The sequence below is a fragment of the Cetorhinus maximus genome, chromosome 5 (assembly GCF_964194155.1).
Source record: "Cetorhinus maximus chromosome 5, sCetMax3.hap1.1, whole genome shotgun sequence".
Taxonomy (NCBI): Eukaryota; Metazoa; Chordata; class Chondrichthyes; order Lamniformes; family Cetorhinidae; genus Cetorhinus; species Cetorhinus maximus.
The window spans coordinates 93,429,399-93,454,906 of NC_135883.1; the positions used below are offsets into that span (position 1 = coordinate 93,429,399).

General features: G+C 43.1%; 1 protein-coding gene across 1 annotated transcript in view; it reads right to left on the reverse strand.

Annotated features, from left to right (window-relative positions):
- rfx6 (regulatory factor X, 6) overlaps positions 1–25,508 on the reverse strand; it is a 104,907-nt gene that overhangs the window by 20,740 nt on the left and 58,659 nt on the right. Inside the window, exons 17-18 of the mRNA XM_078541378.1 lie at positions 16,465–16,971; positions 14,132–14,344 (exon numbers count right to left, since the gene is read on the reverse strand). Coding sequence (XP_078397504.1) covers positions 14,132–14,344; positions 16,465–16,971 — 720 coding nt within the window. The remainder of the gene's footprint in view (positions 1–14,131; positions 14,345–16,464; positions 16,972–25,508) is intronic.

Here is a 25,508-nt window from a genome sequence, read left to right on the forward strand (position 1 = left end):
TCCCTACCCCAGCACAGTCCTAGCCCTGCAACCTCTTTCCTTGCCTGAGGCCACGTCTCCCCTTTCCCCAAGCAAGCCCTAACCTTCCAGCCATTGAAAAGCCACCCCTGCATTATGGCTGGTCCGGTAGATAGAAACCTGCCCGTGAACCCCCCTAAAAGTGATGTGGTGCTGTCTGCGAAGTCTGGCACTGATGACTGAGTGCTGCCCAAAGCAAGTTAGGCAAACAAACCTTGAAGTCCCGAGCAAAGCTTAGCCTGCCAGGCGCACATCACTTATGTACAGTGTTGAAACACGCTGGCATGAGTGCTGGGATGATCCAGCATGGGGCGGGGAGATGATTCCAGCAAGCTGGGCTTATGATATTCAGATGTATTACAATAAAGTTCCCAGCATCTGATGGTGGGAAACATGGTCTGCCATTGCCTGGCAGAGTGGATGATTGCAAACTGGTTTCACATGCTCGCCATGTTGTCCACTCATGCCACCAAACACATCCACCACCAATGGACCTGGAAAATTCTACCTAATGAGTAATTTACAGTTTGGCAAGTTATAACTAGGAGGGTCACAAGGATCAGTGCTGAGGCCTCAACTATTCACAATCTGCAAAAATGACTTGGATGAAGGGGTGGAATGTATGGTTGCTAAATCTGCTGGTGAGACAAAGATAAGAAAGTAAATTGTGTTGAGGACAAGTCTACAAAAGGATTTAGATAAGTTAAGGGCGTGGACAAAAAAATTGTCAGATGGAGTATAATGTGGGAAAATATAAACTTGTCCACATTGGCAGGAAGAACAGAAAAGCAGTATACTATTTAAGACCACAAGATGTAGGAGCAGAAGTGGACCATTTGGCCCATCGAGTCTGCTCTGCTATTCAATGAGATCATGACTGACCTGATAATCCTCAACTCCACTTTCCTGCCTTTTCCCCCATAATCCTTGATTCCCTTACTGAACAAAAATCAGTCCATCTCAGCCTTGAATATACTTAACAACCTAGTCTCTACAGCCCTCTGCGGTAAAGAATTCCACAGATTCACTACCCTCAGAAGAAATTCCTCATGAGATTATGCCCTCTGGTCTGAGGCTCTTCCACAAGCGGAAACAACCTCTTAGCATCTACCCTGTCAAGCACCCTAAGAATCTTATATTTCAATATGGTCACCTTTCATTCTTCTAAACTCCAACAAGCAAGAGGCCTCAACCTGTCCTCATAAGAAAGTCCCTCCATACCCTGGATCAACCTAATGAACCTTCTCTGGACTGCCTCCAATGCCAGTATCTTTCCTCAGATAAGGGGACCAAGACACAGTATTCTAAGTGTGGTCTAACTAGTGCCTTGTATATAGTTTTAACAAGACAAATAGAGAGGTTGCAGAACTGCAGTACAGAGGGATCTGGGTGTTCTGGTACATGAAATCACAAAAAGTTGGTATACAGCTGCAACAAGTGATTAGAAAGACAAATGGAATGGTGTTGTTTATTGCACAGGGAATGAAATATAAAAAGTAGGTAGTTTTGCCACAGTTGTACAGGGTATTTGAGAGACCACATCTGAAGTATTGTGTAGTTTTGATCCCTTTACTTTAGAAAGGAATCTTCAGAGAAGATTCACTTGACTGATTCCTGGGATGAAGGGTTATCTTATGAGGAAGGTTGGATATCATGGGCCTGTATTCACTGGAGTTTAGAAGAATGAGAGGTGATCTTATTGAAACATAAAAAAAAGGGCTTGAGGAGACTTGACAGGGTGGATACTGAGGATGTTTCCCCTTATGGAGGGAGACTAGAACTAGTCTAGTCTCATCTCTACTCTACTAGGGGACACGTTAAAAATGGAGTCTCCCACAGTTGAGATTTTCTTTTCCTCTTTCAGAGGGTCATTAGTCTATGGAATTCTCTCCCCCAGGCAGCAGTGGAGGCAGGATCATTGAATATTTTTAAGGCTGAGTTAGATTGATTCCCTTATCAAGAAGCTAAGAGTATAGCGGGTAGACAAGTAGAATTGAGGCCACAATCAGATCAGCCATGATCTTATCGAATGCTTGCGAAGCAGAATGGTCTACTCATGCTCCTAATTCGTATGTTCATATGTATCTTCACCCTAAGATCACCCTTCATTGTCTCAGATGGCACAATCACTGTGCTAAATGGGAGAGATTCAGAACAGAACTAGCAACTCAACTGGGCATCCATGATGGGCCATCAGCAACAGCAGAATGGTATTCAGCCACAATCTGTAACCTCATGACCTTGCATATCCCTCACTCTAGCATTAGCAGGAAGCCAGGGGACAAAGTCTAGCTAAATGAGGAGTGCAAGAACATGCCAGGAGCAGAAGCAAGTACAGCTAAAAATAAGATGCCAACTGGTGAAGCATGCTAAACAGTGGAAGCAGCATGCACTTGACAGAGCTAAGTGTTCCTGCAACCAATGGATCAGATTAAAGCTTTTCGGTCCTGCCACACCCAGCAGTGAATGTTGGTTGACAATTAAACAACTAACCAAAGAGGAGACACCACAAACATTCCCACCCTCAATGATGGGGGGCAGCATGCTGGTGCATAGGACAAGGTTGAAGCATTCGCAACCATCTTCAGCCAGAATTACTGAGTGGATGGTCCATCTGATTGTCCTGAGGCTGCTGGCACAGGTACCAGTCTTCAGTCAACTCAATTCAGTCCAGATGGTATCAAGAAACGACCGAAGGCACTGCATACAGGAAAGGCCAAGTGCGGTGGCAGGCATTAAAAAGATGTTTTTCCTACCAGCCGTTAAGGCTGGGTTTTCGCTGTATCACCCGCTTCCTGCCTCATTAATTATGCATCACTATATCACCGGCGGGAATCGCCCGCCATGCCATCACCTCACCTTTTCCTCACTCCGGGTGCCATATCTAAACTGCAACTATGCACAGTTCTCAATGCTTGCAGCCCAGGACTGCTCCAGTGAAGAAATGGCCCTGAAAGTCCAGAATAGTTCAGTGGCCCGTCACTGAAATGTCTTTTCGAGACTGGCATGTCCTCTACCCCCAGGAGCTCCAGCAATTTCACCAATCTGGCTTGGGAGGCAATGGCAGTGGTGGCCAGTGCCAACACTGACAAATGAGATTGGCCATCCAAGGCAAAGCCTGGCAATGATGAACACAAGTGCTGCCCGAAGCAAGGTAGGCAAGGCAGTGCAGCTTGCCAGGTTCACGTTGCTTATGCACCATTGTGAAATACGTTGGCGTGCAATCATGCCAACGTGAGCTCATGATCCAGCATGGGGGTGGGGGGATGATTCTGGCAAGCAGGGCTTATGAGATTCTAATATATTGAAATTAGCTTTCTGGCGTGGCAGTGGGAAACGCAGCTCGCCACTGATAAGTGGAGTTGATGATCGCAAACTGGTTTTACGACGGTGTGAAACCGATTTTTGCAATCTCAATATTTTCCACTCCCATCCGCTATGATGCCCCCTGCAAACTGAGGTGGAAAATCCCAGTTTATGGGTACTGCCAATATTCCAGTTGTATTACTGAAGACCTGTGCTCCAGAAATAGCCATGCCTCTAGCCAAGCTGATCCAGTATAGCTACTGAAATCTACCCAACAATGTGTTACTCACAATAAGAGGGTGTGGTGGAAGAATTAATCTAGGCAGGTCTCTTGGTTAAAGCTGGTTTATTTCCAAGACAACTCCTCAGTGCTACTAACTTCCTAGTAGCTTCCACATGGTGTTCCAGCTGTACCTTTTTATTCTATTCAGTTGGGATAATTAATGCCCATCACCTGTTTAACTACCAATTAGTTTTAACACAATGATTGCCATATTAACAGATACCTCTCATGTTTAAATTAAAACAAAAACGTGAACACTAGTTTAAAATGAACAGAAGGAAATAACCACACACCACACTAGTCATTGCATCATAAGACACCCCTCCTCCAACACATGTAATATTTTTTTAGAGCAGGCATTTTTTTTTGTAAAATAGTCTGACAGCTGGTGACTTGCGTCAACCCATTTTATCTTAGAGGTCTCTTTTCTTTTTAACTCTTTCCATTTGGGATCCTTTACCAGCTTACTTTCCAATTTATTAGCAGCTACTAGAATCTGTCATAAGGACTTCTACTTCCATTGAGATTGCTAGCTTGCTCTCTAGTCTTCCTTGTTAAGCTACGGCCTCTACTCACATTCCTCTTCCTTTCTGGACTACTACTAAATGATCGTCCTCACATGCGACCAGAACTCTGTTTGCAAGTCAGTGATCTTTTTCTAGGGCCGCAGCCACTTTCTGGTCCGCTGTCAGAACTCATACTGCGCTTCCACATCTTTACCTCGGTTTGCCAATTGATAGGTCTTGTTGCCTGTCCTTCATCCTGCACATTTAGCCAATGTTTGTATTTACCAGTGGCCTTTCCTGCTCTCCCTATGATGAGGGCATCCCTCCACAGACTGGTCCCTTCTGGCATGTATGTTACCTTTGTTCCTACTTTGGGTAATTGCCTTTTAGACGAATAGCGTCATCCTGCACCTCAGTATTACTTTGTTCATAGTCAGTCAACCCTGTATCTGCCATCGCCTGCTCCTCATAACTACCTGGTTTGTGTATGTGAAGTGCATGGTGCCTCCTCACATTCTATGTCCTGTTCAGAACCTGTACAGGTATAGTCAGTACCAATTAACTGTGAAAAATGTACCCTAACAGTTTAATTACATAGTGTTGCACAATTACTACTTTCCCGTCACTCCCTATAACTTTGCCAGGTCCTTTCCACTCTGGCCTTCCGTTTCATAATACACCATTTCTCCTTGTCTAAACTGTATTCCTGATGGTCTTATGCAGTGCTGTAGGGCCCTCCGAATTTTCTCCGAAACCTTAGCTTTAATGAAAGCTTTTCTGCCCGCATGCAAAGCGTTCAGATGAGCAGAACTAATGCTAGTCCCTTCCAGAGCAGGGGAAGCATCTGACAACACCAAAGGTAACTTCGGATTTCTTCCGTACACCAACTGATGCAGACTGTATCCCCCAAACATTTGTAGAGAGTTTTTTGTGTGCGCCACCTATGCTAACGTTATTTGCAGTTTACAACCTGGTTGATCAACTAATACTTTATATAACATGTCATCTATTACTGCATGGTTTCTTTCACAAAGACCATTACTAAACGTGCTCTCAGCTGCAGTGTGCATAACTGATGTTTAAATTTTCACACATCTCGAAATTCCTCATTGGCAAATTCCCCATTATCTGTGAAGAACTTCATTGGTGTTCCTACCCATTTCTCCATGACCTTATCGATAATGGTCCTTTTGTTTTTACTATGTATCAGTGGATAGACTAAATCTGGTTGCCATACCTATGAAATGTAGTAAAAAAAAAACACCCCTATCCTTGTCCCAAACTTTCAAGTCCATTGCCACTGCATTGTTAAACTCCCTGGCTAGCAGCAGGCTCGCAACAGGTCACAGTGGTGTCTTGTGATATTCAAGGCAAATGTCACACTGAGCAGTGACTCGTTCAATAAGATCATTATATCCTTTATTGACCACTCCCGCATCTCGAAGCGGAATCTTCAATTTCTGTGGTGCCTGACATGCAAACTATGTAATTTTCAACAATCTTCTTTTTGTCCACCAAATTCTCATTCTCAGCAGTTAACAAAACTTCATGAACTTTTTGATGAGAATCTCTGGCTTCCTTAGTGGCAAGCAGTAATGGCCTGACCGAGTAAAATGGAGATCCACATTTTCCCCCAAATACGACTGCTCTATCATTCTTCATATCTAGCATCATTTGAGCCTTCTTCATTGCAGATCGACTCAATAGTGGTATCTCACTAGAAACCACATCAGTGCTGATAAACAGATTGATCCTTGCTATCTTACAAGGGAGGACCACCCATTTGGAGGATGTTAATGTATTGTCATCTCTGAACCTGAAGCAGGTAGAGCTTTCATACTCCTTGAACTTCTGCCGTTCTGCCTCATCGAGAGACTCCAGATAGCAGTCAAGCCAGCCCATGCCACACACCATAGAAGTGCAACCAATGTCCAGAACTGCACAGTTCAAGGAATCTACCATCAAGATACTCATCACTGGATTCAAACTCAGTGATCAATATAATTCCATCATGGCAGTCACCATCATCATTTTCAGTTTCAGATGAATCCATCTCGTGGGTCACTTCAAAAACATGATTCTTTCACTGTGGGCAGTTCATTGCGTAACGGTACTGGGAATCACACCAAAAACACCAATTAACCATTCCCCATGCATTTTTGGTTTAAACATATAGTCACCAACCCAGACATGCTTTTTGTCCCAACTCTCAAATTGGCTAGGGTTACGACCATTTTCAGGCCTCTTGTTATTAACACCATCTTTGTATTAGAATCTTCATCTAATATTTGGTCGACCACAAAATTCAGTCACTATTGAATCCTCTATCCTTTGTTTTGCAGGATACTTGTCCACATTTGCTAATAAAAAAGTGGCAGAGAACAACTGTTTCTCCAGGAATTTTTAGGGCAGCAGCTATTTGATCTAAGAGAGGCTCTTTCCCCCAGAACTGAATCCCTGTTAGTGCTAAAAGACTATCAACATGGGAAATGCGAACACAGTCCAGTAATTTAAATGCCAATACTGATTCTGGAATTTAAAGTTCAAATCACTGTGGTCTCCTGTACCATTTATCAAAATCCATGATATATTCTTCCATGGACTGATCATCTGATTTCCTAAACCTATCAAAGATAATCCAAACTTCATGCACTTCCAATAACTCATCCTTTGTGTAGAACTTATCCAAAAATTGTATCAGGCAGTTTAATCCCTCTTCATGATCCAAATCATCCACTTTCCACTCTGAAAATACTTCACTCCTTACCTTACTTTTGGCTGGTAATGACAACACCAAAGCCATACCTTGCTTCTTCTGGGGTATAACAGTAACCCGGATCCACATTTCAACGTCAACCTTCCATTGCTGATAAAGGTTCAGAGTCAGAAAAAATTGGTGGATAGTCAAAGCTTGTGATTTTGCACCATCCTTCTGCCATTCCATAACTTAAATTGTTAGCAACAGTACACTTCTTTTCCCTCAGAGGACTGAGGCAAAAAGCTTCATACATATACAGCAATCAAATCAGCAAAGCTTAAAGTTCAACCTCTGCTACCATGTTACTCACAATAAGAGGTTGTGGTGGAAGAATTAATCCAGGCATGTCTCTTAGCTAAAGCTGGTTTATTTCCAAAACAACTCCTCAATACTACTAACTTCCTAGTAGCTTCCACACAAAGTATTCCAGCTGTACCTTTTTATTCTATACAGTTGGGATAATTAATGCCCATCACCTCTTTAACTACCAATTGGTTTTAACAAGATGATTGCCATATTAACACAATGTGGACATTTGCCCAGGTATTTCCCGTCCACACACGGTGTCTGCCGGCACCGTCGAGGCCTTCCATGCCCGGTGGGCCCGTGGGGTCTGGGGTGCTTTATCAACCCTCTTAATCACATTTTGATTTGATGTTTGTAAGTTTTCTTTAAACTTTGTTTTTGGTTTTACAGCTAACCTAACTTAGGGGCTGTGTTTCCTTTATCCCTCATTTTGTTGATTTAGTTTATTAGGTTGGCTTTAAAAGAGCTATTTCCTGTCCATGCGCCATGTCTGCCGGCACCATCAAGGCCTCCCGTGCCCGGTGGGCACCGTGGGGGTGGGGGGCTTTATTGATCCTCTTAATCACATTTTGGTTTGATGTTGTAAGTTTCCTTTAAATTTTGTCTTTGGTTTTGCAGTGACCCTAACTTAAGGGCTGCGTTTTATTTTATCCTTCAGTTTGTTAATTTAGTTTATTTGGTGGGCTTTAAAAGAGCTATTTCCTGTCCACAAAATGCAAGACAAATTCAATCTGACCAATTATCATCCCCTTCCAACAACACACACCCACCCCCTGCTCCCGCCCACCATCAGTCCACTCTCAATCATCAACAAAATGATGGAAGGTGTTGTTGGTAGTGCTATTAAGCAGCACTTACACAGCAACAACCTGCTCGCCGACACTCAGTTTGGTTCCACCTGGGTCACTCAGCTCCAGATTTCATTATAGTCTTGGTCAAAACATGAACACAAGAGCCGAATTCCTGAAGTGGGGCCATATAAATACTGTGATAATAAGACAAGTTCAGAGGCTGGGAATATTGCAGCAAGTAACTCACCTCCTGACTTCCCAAAGCCTGTTCAGCATATGAAAGGCACAATTCAGGCATGTGATGGAATACTCTCCACTGGCCTGGATGAATGCAGCTCCAACAACACCATCCAGGCCAAACAGTCCGCTTGTTTGGCACCCCATCCACCACCTTTAGACATTCATTCCGTCCACCACCGACGCAAAGTAGCTGCACTATGTACCATCTACAAGATGCGCTGCAGCAGCTCGTCAAGCCTCCTTCAACAGCACCTTCCAAACTCATGACCTCTACCACCTAAAACAACAAGGCGGCAGCTGCATGGGAACACGACCACTTGCAAGTTCCCCTCCAAGCCACACATCATTCTGAGTTGGAGCTGTGTAGGGGAGAATTTTTCTGAATGTCGGGCAGGCTGTCGGGTGCGGACGCAGGTTCAGAGCCGATCGCCACCCGTGATCGGCTGCACGTTGCCATTTTGAGTGGGTGGGCCAATTAAGGCCCGCCCAGCATGACGCACGGCCGGTAGCGCTCAGCGCTACCTGTGTGGGCGGAGGGAGGAGGGAGAGTCACGGAGCTGCCTCAGGGAGATTAAGTTTATATTGAAATTTTTAAATAAAGAAAGATAAAAAATTATTTACACACGTCCCCTCATGTGAAAGTGTCCCATGAGCTGGGACATGTTTGTCAATTCATCAGAATTTATTTGCTGATATTATTAAAACTTCAGGAGACCTCATCCCGCCCGTGGATGAGGTTTCCATGAAAAACGCAAAGGCCGCTTGGGCTCTTCGCCTGCCTGCCAACCTTAAAGTTGGACGGGCAGCCCTGTTAATTATCCAAATTAGTTTCCTAATTGCCTTCACAGGCCTTTGACAGTTCGGCGGGTGCACAGCTGCCTCAAGCACGCGCCCGCTGAATGAAAGGTCTAAATGACACGCAGTGGTGTTGGGACACACGCCCGACATCACCACGCATCATTTTACGCGTCGGTGTGCCGGGCCCGCCCCCGCACGCCGACATCAAAACTCTGGCCATGGTTATTCCTTCACTGACGCTGGGTCAAAACCCTGTAACTCCCTTCCGAACAGCACTGTGGACTGCAGCCATTCAAGAAGGAGGCTCACCACCACCTTCTCAAGGGCAATTAGCAATGTGCAATAAATGCTGGCCTAGCCAGTGATGCACACATCTCATGAATGGATAAAAAAGCTTCTTTCCTAAAACAGAGATCCTGTTCACTTCTTCTATTTACTCTGATTTCCTGTAGTTACTTGTACAATTCTTTTACCTGCCATATAATACATTTTGCACTAAATATTTTTAAATCAGTATATTCTCTTTTCAGGCAACTAGTCATGTGAGACTACTTAGAAATGGATACCAACTTCAGAGCAAATGTGCAAGAGCCTTTTCAGGTCACAGCCAATAACTTTATTTTATTGCCTTTACATTGCAACTTAAATGATATTGGATGAGAAAGAGCAGTCAATGCCTTCTTTATGCCTCCTTCACAATGCCTTACATTATGCAAAGAATGCCAGCTGCTTATAGAAAAGGTAAGGAAATTAATGGAACTCTTTGTAGGATGACAACCCATTTATCCTTTTGAAGGGAAGTCAATGGACTTTTGGCTAGCTCACCGCGTCTGCTGCAGTGGGTCCCACCATGGTGGGAGGTTGTGTGGTGGTGGGCACGGACCTGATCGGCGCCCCCGATCAGATCCGTGCTGCCATTTTACATGGGCGGGCCAATGCCAGTTAAAGCCTGCCCAGCGTGATGCACGCCTGGAAGCGCTGAGCGTTCCCTGTGCAGGTGGTGGGGAGTTCCCCGAGTCGGGAGCATACGCGCAAAAGAGCGCAGGAATCTCCCTGCGGCACAGAGGTGCCTCAGGGAGATTAGTTTTAAGAGTTCAATGAAGTGTTGAAAAAATGTTTATGGCATGTCCCCTCATGTGAAACTGTCACATGAGCTGGGACATGTGCATTCATTTCAATAAAAATTTTTGAGAAAATTTAAAATCATTCATGAAACCTCAGCCCGTCTGTGGATGAGGTTTCATGAAAAATGCGAAGGCCACCCGGGTTCTTCGCCTGCCCACCAACCGTAAGGTTGGACGGGCAGCTCCATTAATTATTTTAATTGTTAGTTAAATGGCCTTAATAGGCCTTTGACAGTTCGGCAGGTGCGAATCTAAATGGCGCGCGGTGACATTGGGACGCATACCCAACGTCACCCCGCATCATTTTACGCCCCCACTGGCCGAGCCAAAGATTCAGCCCCATGTTTCTAGAGGAATAAAAGGTTGAGGGTTGTAATGAGAAGATTAGGGTCAACCACGAGAGGAGTGGAATAGCTGAGCGAAATGGCCACATTTTAACATTTTCTGCATTTCTACAAATACTGCTGCTATTACAAAACTTAGAATCATAGTCATAGCAACACAGGAGGCCATTCAGCCCATCTAAGAATCTACTTCAAATAAGAATGCATTTTGGAAACTTATATCAATTATTAATGCATCACTCTATTTATTGATTTACATTGTCAAGCATTAAAAGGCATTAATTTACTTTTCTTTTATACAGTCTATCATTTTAATTGGTCAGGGTCAAATTTTTCATGGAACCTCGTCCATAGGTGGGATGAGGTTTCATGAATTATTTTAAATTTTCTCAAAAATTTTTATTGAAATTAATGCACATGTAGTTCTAATGCTAGATTTATATCCTGAATTTTTTTTTTGTTGCCTAATGGCCTACTGAGTCAAAGGGCAGAACTTTACGGTCCTTTGTTGGTGGGATTTTCCAGTCCCGCTGAAGTCAATGGACTTTTGACCGGCTCGCCGCATATTATGGCCCTACCCCTGCTTCTATTTTATGGCAATGGGGCCATAAAATTCCGTCCAAAAGGTTCAAACACATCTTGGAAATTTTAATCATGGTTATTGGTGATTTTTTCAAATTAATCAAGTTAGGGAAGATTTGTAGCAGCACAAGTTGTATAGGGCTAGTGGTCTTGATGACATTATGGACTCTTTTCATTCCATACTTGTCTTGGTATTGGCCACATTTTATGAAATTGTCATTTTGGCTGGACTGTATTTAAAACTGAATCAAATCTCAAAATATTGTGTCCTTATCTTGGTCGAATGTATTAACAGAGAAAACTTAGCATCATGTCTGCCCAAACAGAGATTACAAATTCTCCTCCTAAACCATGGATCAGCACTTGAAGGATCAGCTGTGAGCTTTATTCATCACCCAGGTGGATCATTCAGATGGGAGTAAATTACCTCATCGTGCCTTCATTTGATCATTAGTTTGTTAATGGAAATAAATTTTGGAAGTCCTCTGACGAGCTTTTGGCTTTTTTTCTGTTAAAGGCACTATACGAATGCAAATTGTTGGTGACACATGGAAGTAGCATTTAGCCCAGCAAATGCTTTTTCCCCCAAGTTCTTCTTTTTCTCAGTCAGGTATATAACACCAAAAATAAGTTTACTTGCGATTGCTCAAAAGTTTCTGTACCAGGATGTTCACTTCAGAATCCAGGAAATGTTCTGTGCACTACATTCCTATTAAATTATGCTCGTTTGCCACCATTTTAAGCACCATTCGAAAATAAATTATGGCACTAGATTTAGTTCAAAATCTCTATGTTTAAATAATTTCCACAAGAGCAGGTCCAGAACAGCCCAGAACATGATTGCTAATTAATAAAAACTCCTTTTGGTCCAAGGTCCATGGCCCCTGAAGATTATCAGTGTAAATGGATTCTTGCCACGGCTTTTATTGCCTATTCTGAGGGGTCCTTGAGACATTTTCAAGTTAAAGGCAAAATATTATCAGATGTTTTGTTGTTAGTACATCACTACTTAAACTGAGAAGGTTCCATTAATTACAGCATGTGGGGATTCCTTCCAAGTGCTATGATAGGGTATATTTGGTGAGGCAAACTTGGCACACTATCAAATGATTCTCCCTTACACAAAAAGGGGAGAATCAAATCTCCCAGCCTGGTATATTAATAAATTTCAATGTGAAAAAAATAGTGAACACAATTTTGTTCCCCTGCCTCTCTAGACATTTGCCAGGCAGAGCGTATCTGAAGTGCATTCTACCTGATCGGACATAAATGGAAATGTATTTGCATGCTCAGGCCATTGAAATTGCCCTGATGTACATCAAGGGTAGGCCTGCCTATTTCCAGGGCCTTATGCCCAGATGTGTTAATCCAATTTCTTTCACAGGCCTTTCAGATCCACCAACATTGGAACTTTCTGGCTACAGTTCCTGCTGCCTCTTTAGAAAGAGCACATTTAATTTCTGGCTGGGTCACAAGTGTTCTCCCGGGCCTCACTCAGATCCTCCGATCTGCAAAGACCTGAGAACAGAGCCTGAAGTTCATTTCTGCAGGTTAAACTTCAAATTGGTGCCACTGGCATTGAGGTTGAAAAATAAGGTGGGAGGCACAGTTAAGCCTCTCCTGCCTCATTGCAAAGAAGCACCATGTTTGCACCTACTCTAAGCACAAGCACTCCTCTCCATGCCTCACACCTAATTTTCCTAACTCAATTCCAGATACATGCCTCAGAGGAAGCCACAAAACTCCATGGCAGTGCTAAAGGAGCAAGGGCAAAATGCCATGGGTTTCCACTGCTTTTTCCTCTACTTTGTGTCCAGGAACTGAACAGGTCCCAGACACAAAGCTATGAAAAATCCGCCCAGTCCATCGCCACTCCTATATTCAGGAGATGGATGGGTCATTTCTTTCAGGCACCTAACTTAAAAAAAATGAACCCATTTTGAACTCTTTGCATTGTGGTTCTCTCATTGGTAATATGAACAAGTCTAAAATGCAGGTGATTTTAGACCTGCGTTTCTAATGTGCAAGATCACAAAACAACACAATCAAAACATTGCAGCAGTTCAAAATGAGTTTAATACATTGAACCCATTATTTTTAACAGCTAATGTGTTGTTACATTGATGTTTTGGTCATAAATTTCCATGGGGTCAGAGGCACACCTCTGATACAGATCAGCCTGCAATACAACCATGTCCCAGGGCAATCAGGCAGAACATGGGTATTTTGAGTCACAGCCCAAGTCGCTAACTTCTGATGGGGTTTGATTAGGCAGAATGTCCATCCACTGTACATGTGGTCAACGACATCAGTAGGGTGGGGCAAGATGAGAGAGAGAAATCTCCCACATCAGAAATTTCTTCAATCCCAGGCTCTCCACCACCTAGTAACCTGGAAACCAAAATAAATGGTATCAGGTTGTTTAAGTGGTGCGGGTGGAGCTTACTAGGGTATCCAGGCCTTAACTCCGTGGACATCAACAAAATAAGTACCACTGCTCATCCGATAAAATGGAATAATTAGGCAGCAATTAGGAACAGGTATCTGGTGCTACAACACATTTCAGGTGATCCTGCTTTGGCACCAGTTTTCTGGCTCAGTCATGAAAGAAGTTGACTAGAGCTTGCTCCATTGCACATTTACAAGCTGAGTAAGAGTGTGTGTGTGTGTGTGTATTCAACAAGGTTGGTTGAACATCATCAACTTTATTTGGATTAATGTGGAACTGCATCCCAGGCAGAAAGGGGCTGGGAAGAGGAGTCCAGTTTGTGTAAGTAGCCTGAGCCCCTGAACAAAGGTCATTTTAAAAATATATATTTTGGCAAGTCACCTTACACAGAAGACCAACGAGGAGTTGATTTGGGCTGGAGGAGACCCCCCCCCACTGGTGAGCAGGTACTGGATTTTCCAGTTGCGTGAGCCTGGAGGGCTCTGGTGGGCACAACCTTGCTGTGACTAATGGGTTTTCAGCCCATTTTGTTTGGACCAATATACATACATAAGTCATTATAAATGGTTACTGTGAGCAGAAACATAGAAATAGTTTAAGGTATGATCCTTATTTCATTAACTCACCTACAGGAGCTCGACAGACTAGTGGTGATGAATCTGCATAGAATGATCCTGCCTGTTTCCTTCCACTGTCATCCAGAATGTTGAGTGGATCATGGATGTCATTGTAACCAACCACTGAACGAATGCTGCTAACACTACTAATAACAGATACGTGTTGGTCAATCATGGACCCCAGTCTGTGGGATTCTGGATAGTTATTGTTGTTATAGTATCCTGCAATTGAAAAAGGAAGACACATTGAATAAATATTGACCCCATGGACTTGATTTTCAATTCAGGGTCTCAAACCTGATGCCCGGATGATTTCTTGGTTCTGACACTGTGGCACATCTCTGTCACTCATAAGAACATAAGAAATAGGAGCAGCAGTAGGCCATTTGGCCCCTCTAGCCTGCTCGGCCATTCAATAAGATTTTGGCTTTAATTATACTTTCCTGTCTGCCACCAATAACCCTTGACTCCCTTGTAGTTCAAAAATCTGTCTAACTTAGTCTTTAACCCGACCTCCACTGCTCTCTGGGGTAGAGAATTCCAAAGATTAATGACCCTTTGACAGAAGAAATTCCTCATCTCCATCTTAAATAAGAGGCCCCTTATTTTGAGACTGTACCCTAATTAAGCCAGAGGCAAGCTCGGCACTCAATATGTGGCACCGAGCTGTGCGAGGAGGCGGGAGATGCCTGTTTGAGCATGAGTGCCAAAGGCAGACAGCAGCATGATGGGGCCTACCACTGCCTTGCACAAGAGAGGATGTGCGTGTGGGGGTAGTGGTGTGGGTGCCCAAGCTGCTATTCTACTTTCAAGATTTTCCACAGGGTGCAAGAAATCTGCCCCAGTCACACTCTCTTATCAAATTGGATAGAAGTGGCAGGAATATAGTATGCAATATATTTTCTGTGATCTGGGACTTAGAAACTACAGAGCCTATTGTGATCATTTGCTTTTTGTCTTCTGTTCTGCCTAGCAACTTACAACGGTCATTCTCATATAAAATCACCATCAAACATTGCGTTACCCGAGTGTTTGCTGAGAAAATCAGCAAGTCATTTGGATTTGATGACTAATTTTCTGACTTCAGGCTCCCGGAGATAAGATTAATGGTTGGAAAATTGCACACAGTGCAAGCCAAGATTTGCAATATATGCTCAGTTGGGTAAGTCTCCTCATCAGGAGCATCAAGTCAAAAATTGCTCTTTTAGTCTTTTCTTATTTTTAATATCTATATCAATCACCTGTCAAGAAACCTGACACAGCAGCCTTAGTATCGACACAATGGTCCAACGGTGTGAGGTGATATGTGATATGAGGATATGATGGGCATTTCTAGTGTTCTTCAGTAAACATTTCAACACAATTAAGATTAATTGTTAAATCAGCCCACATTAATACAAAGTGGCGGTGAATAAAGTTACAGGTTTTGGTTCTAATGGGATTCATTGCTTAAGGAAACTGCAGCCTAGCAAAAAAAATATTGTTAAATAGCCTGAATTATAATACTGTAATTTCTTTTTTTTTAACATGTTGACACACGATTTGCATTTCTAGCATTTTCCATTCCGATTTTACATGTATTATATTAGCTGATAGCAGCTCACAATAATGTTGACTCTAATTTTACTGCTTAGCTCACTCATATAGTTAATGGAATCAATTGATAAAGGTTAATTCATGGATTTATCTGAATTTACTGTGCTTCCTCAGCTCTTGGACCAGTAAGTAATTAGCAATAGGCCACAAAGGACCATCGGTATCTCTCTCCTTTAGAGAGAGAGGCAATTTGTTAGACGTAGTTTGAGGGGCACTACTCTGCAAGTGTGGGGCAAGGTGTGGAGGCAGGCTTCCCAGAACTATATTGGCAAGTTGAATAGATTTAGCTTAACAGCAGCAATGTTTTTCTTGAGCTGAGGAAGTCATGCTCACAATTATAAACTAGAGCAAGTGACCATCACAGGACAAAAATTGCACTGGCAGATGTATTTAAATTATTGTTTTCTCTGCCAGTGAAGCATTTTAAAAAGACTTGGGACTGTCACAAATTTAAAACTGGTAGAAAATTTTAAAATCCTCATCCCCATCTCAAAATGGGACCAATGTTTTGAATTTGATTCTAACTTTTCATTTCTGTTGCTCTAAGTCTTCAGGTAAGGATGAAAAATGTTGGATGCCCAATAATTTCAGGTCCACAGCGGTTGATTTTTTTAGCTCAGACATTTGAGTTCAAATCCATTCTTGATAAAGTCAAATATGGCTTTCTTACACATGTGTACAATTCCCTAAAGGAAATAAGCTGGCTACACGAATAGATACTATTGGCTTTATCTGTTGATATTTACCATTGGAGCCAGTGGAAGGAAATGATGCTCCTTGACATGCAACTGAATTCCCCAAAAAGTTATAGGTGCCTGCATTCAGTAACTGCATGTTGTGTGATTCCTGTGGATTTGAAGATGACCCAAAATTAGATGGCGTTCTGGAGTTATAGGGTGACACAGCACAGCTACTGCTGAAGTAGTCCCTTGAAACTGGTTGTTCATTGAAAGAATTGAAACGGTTGGGATCCGCTCTGTGGTGGTAGACTGCAGGAGAGGCGTGTGCCTGATTCCTGAACATAGTTTGATAGTTGGAGTTAGTGCTATAGTAGTTTTGATTGGGCTGGGACAGTGTCTGGTACAGCGAGTCTGGGTACGTGTGACAATGTGTGTGGACAGATAATGCTGAGCTGCCATTCTGAGACCTAACAGCCATTGGTCCTTGGTTGATTACACTTCCTCGGTTGCCCAAAGTAGGAGAGAGAGGTGGGGTGATCACGTGACCATTATTGTGAGTAAGTTCCATAGGATCTGCAAACAAAATGACAGAAACAACATTTATAGCAAATGTAGCTTTGCAGGACAGCAGCATATTAGGCTGCATATGCGTGACTAAAACATTTGTCCTTGAATTTCCCTTTGTCTGGCACAACTGATGCAAACTCAGCTATATCTGTTGCTGATGGAATTCCATGCTCATTGTCTTTCTTAAAATTCAATGGGATGCCAACATTTTGAAAATTTCACAGGCATCTCATCTCTTCAGTAAACATATTATCCTCCTGGGTAGGCTGAGAAAATCCTAGAATCTTTTTTTTAAAATTGAATACCGCAAAAAAGGACATTAGGGGCAGTTCTGAATGGATCAACTAAAGTAGCCAGATGGCCTTTCTCCTCTGTAATTATTTTATGATCTTGTGATTCTTCATAAATTTAAAGGACTGTAGTGGTTGAATGAAAATGAATTATTTTTGTTAGTTATTTAAACTTTTTTGACAAATTCTGCTGTAAAACATGAAAAACATTTGTAAATTCTGAGAGAATTTAGAAAGAATTTTGCTGCAGTCAGAAAGTGAATTAAAGACAGTGTCATTTTGGGGGATTGGTTTTACAGTCACAACTTTCAGGCCAAATTGAGCATCGATATTTTTCACAGATTTAGTCCATCTGCATTGATGAAATTTCAGCGCCTTCACGCCTGGGAAATGGGCAGAACATTTAAAAGTGGGGCTTGGATGTTCTTGCGCTTGACCTGAGTCTCATGTTACTTGTTTTAATGCATGCAGTCTGTTTTTGCCCTTGTGGTTTGTCACACTTGCATTATTTGGAATCTTTATGGCTCCTTCAGACCGACTGTAATTTAGTGTCATAGTATCCTTTAAGCACAATGAAACATGCTATTGATTGGAATATGCTTCAGTTTGCCACTCTGAATGAAATTAGAGAAAATCTTGTCACTCAAAATTGCTAAGAATTTTTTATTTGACATTGTGAGCTGAATTTTGCTGTCGGCAAGCAGGGGGCGGGGCCCGCTCGCCGACGCGTAAAATGACGCAGGATGACGTCGGGGGGAAATCAGCCGCGGGCCCGCCGACCTGTCAATGGCCAACTGGGGCCATTGACAGTATTATTAAAACTATTAAAGGACCTACCCATCCAACCTTAATGTTGGCGGGCAGGCCAGGAGCCCCGGCGAGGAATAGAAAAAACATGAAACCTCATCCAGCGGCGGGATGAGGTTTCATGTAGGGATTTTAAAAGTTTAATAAAGTTTTAGTGTAATTTATGAACATGTCCCAACTCATGTGACATTGTCGCATGAGGGGGACATGTTAAGGATTTTGTTTTTATATTTTTAACGTTTTTAATACTGTCAGCGATCTCCCTGAGGCAGCACTTTGCCTCAGGGAGATGTACGCTCTTTCGTGTGCATGCGCGAAAGAGCGCACTCTCGCTTTTGGAGAATCCCCACCCGCACAGGGAGCACATAGCGCTTCCCGGCAGACGCAACGCTGGGCAGGCCTTAATTGGCCCGCCCACATAAAATGGCGGCGGGGCCCGCTTCTCCGGCGGGGATCGGCTCCCCGCCCACCGGAGACTGGGTCGGGCCCACCCGCCCGGTAGGCAGAAAGTTCTGCCCAGAGAGTTGCATCTTTGAAAACATTCTTTTTCCATATTCTTTTCAAAACTCGTTAATTAACACAATGATAAGTACATCTATTTTAGAAATACTCAAGATTTAGTCCTAGTTGTGTAGAGTCAATATGAGGAATCAATGTGAACAACAACAAAAAACATAATTTCGTTTAAATACCTTACAAAATATTTTGTCCTGTGAACAACCAGGATGAGAATTGAAGTGTTTTTAATGGAAATTCCCATGCATTCTTTAATGGAAGAAATGTCTTGTGATGAGAAAGTTATGTTTGCATGTGTTATATTGAAAACTTAACTCACAGGTATCAAATAGCTATGGCAGTAGTAGGCTGAAACAAAGCTAGGTGTTGTCAGAAGAACTGATAACTGGTGAAGACTGTAAAAATAATTGTTTTTGACACTAAGAAAAATATTGTAAGCGGGCATTGGAAATTCATTCTAAGTTTGTAAATATAATCCTGAATATTATTCGAATTATGTCTGTCAAAATAAATCTGCCATCAAGTCTGCCATGTGTAAACTCTTGTGCAATTTCTATGTCAGGGTGTGGTAATATTATGATTAACATACATTTTAGTCAATGCCTACCAGTTTTACCACATGTTAATATATTTGTCAATGCTAACCACATAAAGAATTGGTATAAGCTTTGCTTTTGTGATATCCAGCCAACACCATGGATCCTTACAGGTTTGAAGCTCAATATATTCCCTATGACCAATTTGTGGGGCACTTGCTTTTCCAATCAGTGATTTGGGAGCAAATAATAAGGCTGCATTATCAATATATGCATAGTTAGTGTATCAGTAGTCCTATTCACACTTGCCTGCCTTATTCCCCTGTCTCTTTATTCCCTTTTCCTCTAGTTAACTACCTACCTACCCTATGCATATGTGTTCTTTGCTTCAATCATTAACTCTGGTAATGCATTCCACAGCCTTGCACCCTCTATGTAAAAAAATATTCTGCTGCCCTTTATTCTAACTCTGCGACATTTATTCGTATATCTATGACCTTTTTCCAGGCCATTTAATCACTTTGGCCTTCTTGAGTATAACTAACAGCTCAAATATTTCCTTTTATATCTCTGTAGTAACTGAAGGTGTAGCCTCTCCTGCTGTCCATCAAGGGTCATGTGATGCTCTGGGAGGCTTCGATCAATGAGCCCTAAGCAGGGGCAATCCAGGGGATGGGGCTTCCTGACAAGAGTCCTGATCGAACATCTAGCATCCGAAAAGCTCTCTGGAATAAAGCTTATCTGTTTCTTGTTGTAATCTGTCCACTCCACCGGGTCATTACATTTGGCAACGAGGGTAAAATAGCTCCAATGCTGCACTTCGCCTTGTTACTGTGAGTACATCGAATCTTAAGAAAAAGGAAAGACTACTCACCAGTCATGCCACTCTTGGGCAGAATTGATCCATATGATGTGACTATGGAAGATTGGCCCAGTATGTAGAGCGCCTCGGATTTTATTTCATAGCGAATGAAATTACCGTGGAGGAAAAGCAGAAAGCCATCCTTCTGAGTGTATGTGGCAGTGAAACATACAATCTCATTCGCAATCTTACAGCCCCGAGCGCGCCCAATTCTAAGTCCTATAATGAATTAGTGGACCTCGTGAAAAAGCACTTCCAGCCCAAGCCATCCGTAATAATGCAGCGTTTTAAATTTAATTCCAGAGTTAGGGCCCATCACAACCTGTGTAGGGAACCTTAAGCAGTTGACAGAACACTGCGACTTCGGGGACATAATAAATGATATGCTGTGGGACCGATTAGTTTGTGGAGTTCAGGATGACACCATACAGTGTTGTTTACTTGCCGAGGTTGACATTGACTTTAAGCGCGTCCTAGAAATCTCCCTCGCCATGGAAAGTGCTGCGAGAGACTCGCAGGCTTTGCAACACATGCAACATGGAGCTGTTCATCATGTGGGGTGGAAACCTACTGCCGAGCGTGGCCCGAAAACCAGACTCACGGCATCGAAGCAAGATGCAACGTCTGCTGTTAGAAACACGAAAAGGCCGAGGAAAAACACTTCAACAGCGACTCCAAGGTTAAGTTGTTATAGATGTGGGGGTGACCATAGACTGGACAGCTGCAGATTCAAGGAGGCAGAATGCCATTACTGCCATAAGAAAGGTCACGTAGTAAGACAATGCAGGGCAAAGTCAAAACAGTCCATAAAGCAGCAAACCAACATCACTGAATTAAAAAATACAGCAGAAACAGAAACTGCCGACACCGACATTTATTCCCTGTATAATGTCATCACTGTAAAAACCGAACCTATCATTGTCACAATCCAAGCTAATGAGATAAAAGCAAGATGCTGCGGATGCTGGAAATCTGAAACAAAAACAAAAATTGCTGCAAAAGCTCAGCAGGTCTGACAGCATCTGTGGAGAGGAAGACAGAGTTAATGTTTTGAGTCCAAATGACTCTTCATCAGAACTAAAGAGAAATAGAAATGTGGTGAAATATAAGCTGTTTATGGGGGGTGGGACAGATGGAGCTGGATAGAGGGCCAGAGATAGGTGGAGGCAAAGGAGAGATTGCCAAAGATGTCATAAACAAAAGGTCAAAGGGGTGTTGACGGTGGTAATATTAGCTAAAGGATGTGCAAACGGTGACATTAAGGGTAGAAAGCAAGACGAGCAAGTGACAGATGGCCCTAGTGGGGGTGGGGTGGGGGCAGGGGATCAAAATAGGCTAAAAGGGGATAAAGCAATGAATGGAAATAAATTTTAAAAATAATAATAGAAATAGGTGGGAAAAGAAAAATATAAATATAAAAAATATATAATAATTATTAGAAAAAAGGGGATCAAAAAGAGGTGAGGATGGAGGAGAGAGTTCATGACTATGGAAGATTGGACCAGTATGTAGAGTGCCTCGGATTTTATTTTGTAGCAAATGAAATTACCATGGAGGAAACGCAGAAAGCCATCCTTCTGAGTGTATGTGGCAGTAAAACATACAATCTCATTCGCAATCTGACAGACCTGATCTGATGGCCAAGTAAATGAGAAGCCACTGATAAAGGAGGTGGATGCGGGTGCCTCAGCTACAGTGGTGGGAGAGCAAAGTTTGAAATACCTTAACAAAGGTAGAAAGCCAGTAAACCTGGAGCTAAATTAAAGACATACACTGGAGAATCTATTCAGGTAAAGGACATCACCATAGTACCAGTGTCTTATAGGCAACAGACAGCCCAGCTGCCTGTGGTAATAGTGAAAGGAGAAGGACTCAGTTTTTTAAGCCGAGACTGGTTACAGAAAATCAAGCTCGACTTGTCTGAGATACTTCACCTGAAAACAAGAGGAGTTCCTGGACTGCTAACGAAATACGACGTGGTATTCTGGGATGAATTAGGGAAGCTAAAAGGCATGTAGGCCAAAATTTATGTGGATCCTCAGGCGACACCACATTTTTTAAGGCCAGTCCTGTGCCTTATGCGTTGAAGGAGAAGGTGGATGCAGAGCTGTGCCGGTTAGAAAAGCTGGGCATCATCCAACCTGTCCAATTCTCAGAATGGGTAGCACCCACAGCTCCAGTGGTTAAGCCTGACCAAACCATTCACATCTGTGGGGACTATAAATTGACTGTAAATAAGGCAGCAAAACTAGACAAGCGCCCCATTCCAAGGATAAACGATTTATATGCAAAGCTGGTTGGAGGCAAGTCCTATATAAAGTTGGATGTGTGCCATGCCTACCAATAATTAGAACAGGGTAGTATATCAAGAGAACATGTGACTATTAACACACACAAGGGTCCTTATCAGTACACTCACCTACCCTTTAGAGTATTGCCTGCATGCGCTATCTTCCAAAGGACAATGGAGAGTCTTTTGCCAGAACTTCCCTGAGTGGTAGTATACCTAGATGATGTTCTGATCACAGGGTCAACCAAGACCGAACACCTGGCCAACCTGAGGAGATGCTAAGGAGGTTCATGGAAGCTGGGGTACAGTTAAAGGAAAAATTCGCATTTCAAGCACCAGATGTTACTTACCTGGGTCACAGGGTGGGTGCCATGGGTTTGCATTCAGTAGAAGAGAAAGATCGGGCAATAAAAGATGCACCCTCACCATCCAATGTAACCGAACTCAAGTCCTTCCTGGGTATGATCATGCCAGAAACAGAGCTAAACTGTCAAGACAGAATTTTGTTGTGGAGGTCAAGAGTTGTCGTCCCATCACAAGGAATGGAACCACTCTTGACAGAGCATCACAGTGCACAAATCAGGCATATCGAAGATGAAAATGCTTGTGTGAAGCTATGTCTGATGGCCAGGCATTGACAGTGACATTGAAAGCAAGGTCAAGCACTGTATCCAGTGTCAGCAACAACAGAGGGTTGCCTGTTTCAGCTCCCCTGCATCTGTGAGAGTGGCCTGGTTGACCCTGGGTTAGACTACATATCGATTAGGTAGGACCAGTCTTAGGTACCATGTTTTTGTTGATTGTAGATGCACATTCTAAATAGATGGATGTATGCAAAGTCAAATTGCCAACATCAAGCTCAACTATCAAGAAGCTGCGTCACTGTTTTAGCATACATGGCCTACCTGAAATCATCGTTTCTGATAATGGTACAGCCTTCACCAGCACAGAGTTTCAGAAATTCATGAATCTGAATGGAATCAGACATATTAAAACAACCCCATTACCATCCCTCATCAAATGGTTTAGCCGAAGAGCTGTACAAACTTTCAAGTTTGGTATGTAAAGGTTATTAGAATGTACTCTAGAATCTCGACTTTCCTGCTTTGCTATCAGTTATTGTACAATGCCACATTCGACTACGGGTTTAACACCATCTGAAATATTGATGAAATGCCACCTACATACATGGTCAAGCCTGGTGTTTCCAAATTCAGAGAGGAAGGTAGAGTGGAATCAGAGTAATCAAAAATTGAACCACAATATACACAGCAAAGTTTGTACATTCACTGTAGGTGACATGGTATTTGTGCAAAATTTCGTAAGTGGACCTTGTTGAGTTCCTGGAACCATTGTCTCAGAGACTGGTCCATTATCTTTCCAAGTACAAGTGGAAGATAGAATCATTCGTAAGCACGTAGATTATATTTGTGCCAGGGAGACATTCCAACAACCAACTATTCCGCCTATAATTAATGTCGACCGTCAATTCCTGAGATGACAGATCGACCTAGAATAGACATGCCCAATGTCTCTGTAGAATTGCTAAACCCAGAACTGCCACTTTCTCATGATGCATCTCATGCTGTGGTTCTAGATCCTGTCACTCCTGTTGAGGAACCTCAAGTCGTAGAACTACGCCACTCTAGCCGTATAAGGAGAGCACCTCAGAGATTTGAGCTTTAATCACCTGAAGTTGTACATATGTATGTGTTGTTGGATATTCAAATGTTTCCCTGTAAATAGAAATTGTAAAAAAAACTAAAGGAAGAGGAAATGTCATAACTGAAGGTTTAGCCTCTCCTGATGTCCATCAGGGGTCACGTGATGTTCTTGGAGACTCCGACCAATGAGCCCTAAGCGCAAGCAATCCAGGGGGTGTGGCTTCCTGACAAGAGTCCTGATCAAGCATGTAGCACCTGAAAAGCTCTCTGTAATAGAGTTTATCTGTTTCTTGTTGTAACCTGTCTGCTCTGTTGAGTCACGAATATCTCTCATCTTGCTTTTAACTAACTTAGGATTCACCTTGCGACTGATTATGTTCTGATTAGTCAACAACTCCATTATCATGGTAATGTCTAATATAGGCCATAACTTCCTCAGAGTGGCAATCAGCGTCGAATTGCCACTTTGTGCCTACTTACCTATGCAAAATTTCTCCCTTGCCAGTCAAGCCCGACCTCCCGACTCAGGCCGGACGAGATCCAGGCAGTGCAGCTGTCTCTGAAGTCCAGCACCGTCGAACTGAAGGAGGACACGCCCCCTTTTTTATGACACTAGCTGCCGCAAAACAGGTAAGTTGAAAAGTCCCATTGAAATTGACAGGCCAGGGAGAAGGTAAGTGGATAGGATTTGGAGGGTAGGGGTTTTCAGAAGTCAGGTGGGGATGGGGGGAGGGTTTCGGTCATCGGGAGGGGGTGGGAGAGGTTGGACATTCAGGAGGGGTGGGCGGGGGTCAGATATCAGGGAATGGGGGTCAGATATCGGGGGATGGAGGTCTGGTCAGACCTTGGGGGTGGGGGACTCTGGTTAGGCCGGGAGGTGAAAGTCGTGCCCGCTGTGGGGTGGGGGGAGGGGCTGGAGTCCCGTGCAGGTGAGGGAATTCCCTAGGGGGTCGGGAGTGTTGGGGGAGTCCCGTGGGGGGATCGGTCTGGGTCTTAACAATTATTACCCAGAAGTTAGAAGATGTTTTAATTCTAAAGTTTTCTGGGTAACTATTTGGTGTAACCCTGTCGGATCCATTCAAAGTTTGCGTTTTAAAATTGTATTTTTGGACGGTTCCCAGCGCAGTGCAATTGCCCAGAGGAAGTGTGCACTTCTGGGCAATTGCCATGCAAATGCTTACCTGTAAAGAGGGATTCCCCAGCACATCTTTGGGGTAGCCCCCAATCCGATACTGGGAAGCGTGGAAGTTACGGCCCAATAATTCCTAAAACAGTAAATCAATTACACAGCAAACGAGTAAAATAGGAGGAAAAATAAATAACAAATTCTGGCAGCAAATGCTAATGAATGAGGCCCTTTAAAACGGAAGATCCAACGTGTAGGAAATGGGCATTAAGTGATCTGGTCAAGTTTTGCAGCTGCATTCTATGACTCAGCCTGAATTTAAAAATTTTCCCAGCCCAGCATGGCAGAGCAGCATCCTCCCCCTTCCGGCCTGGCATGGCACGGCAGCCTTTTCCCCTTCCCCACCTGGCCCCGCATGGCAGCCTCCTCCCCGACTGCCACCAGTGTTGCTA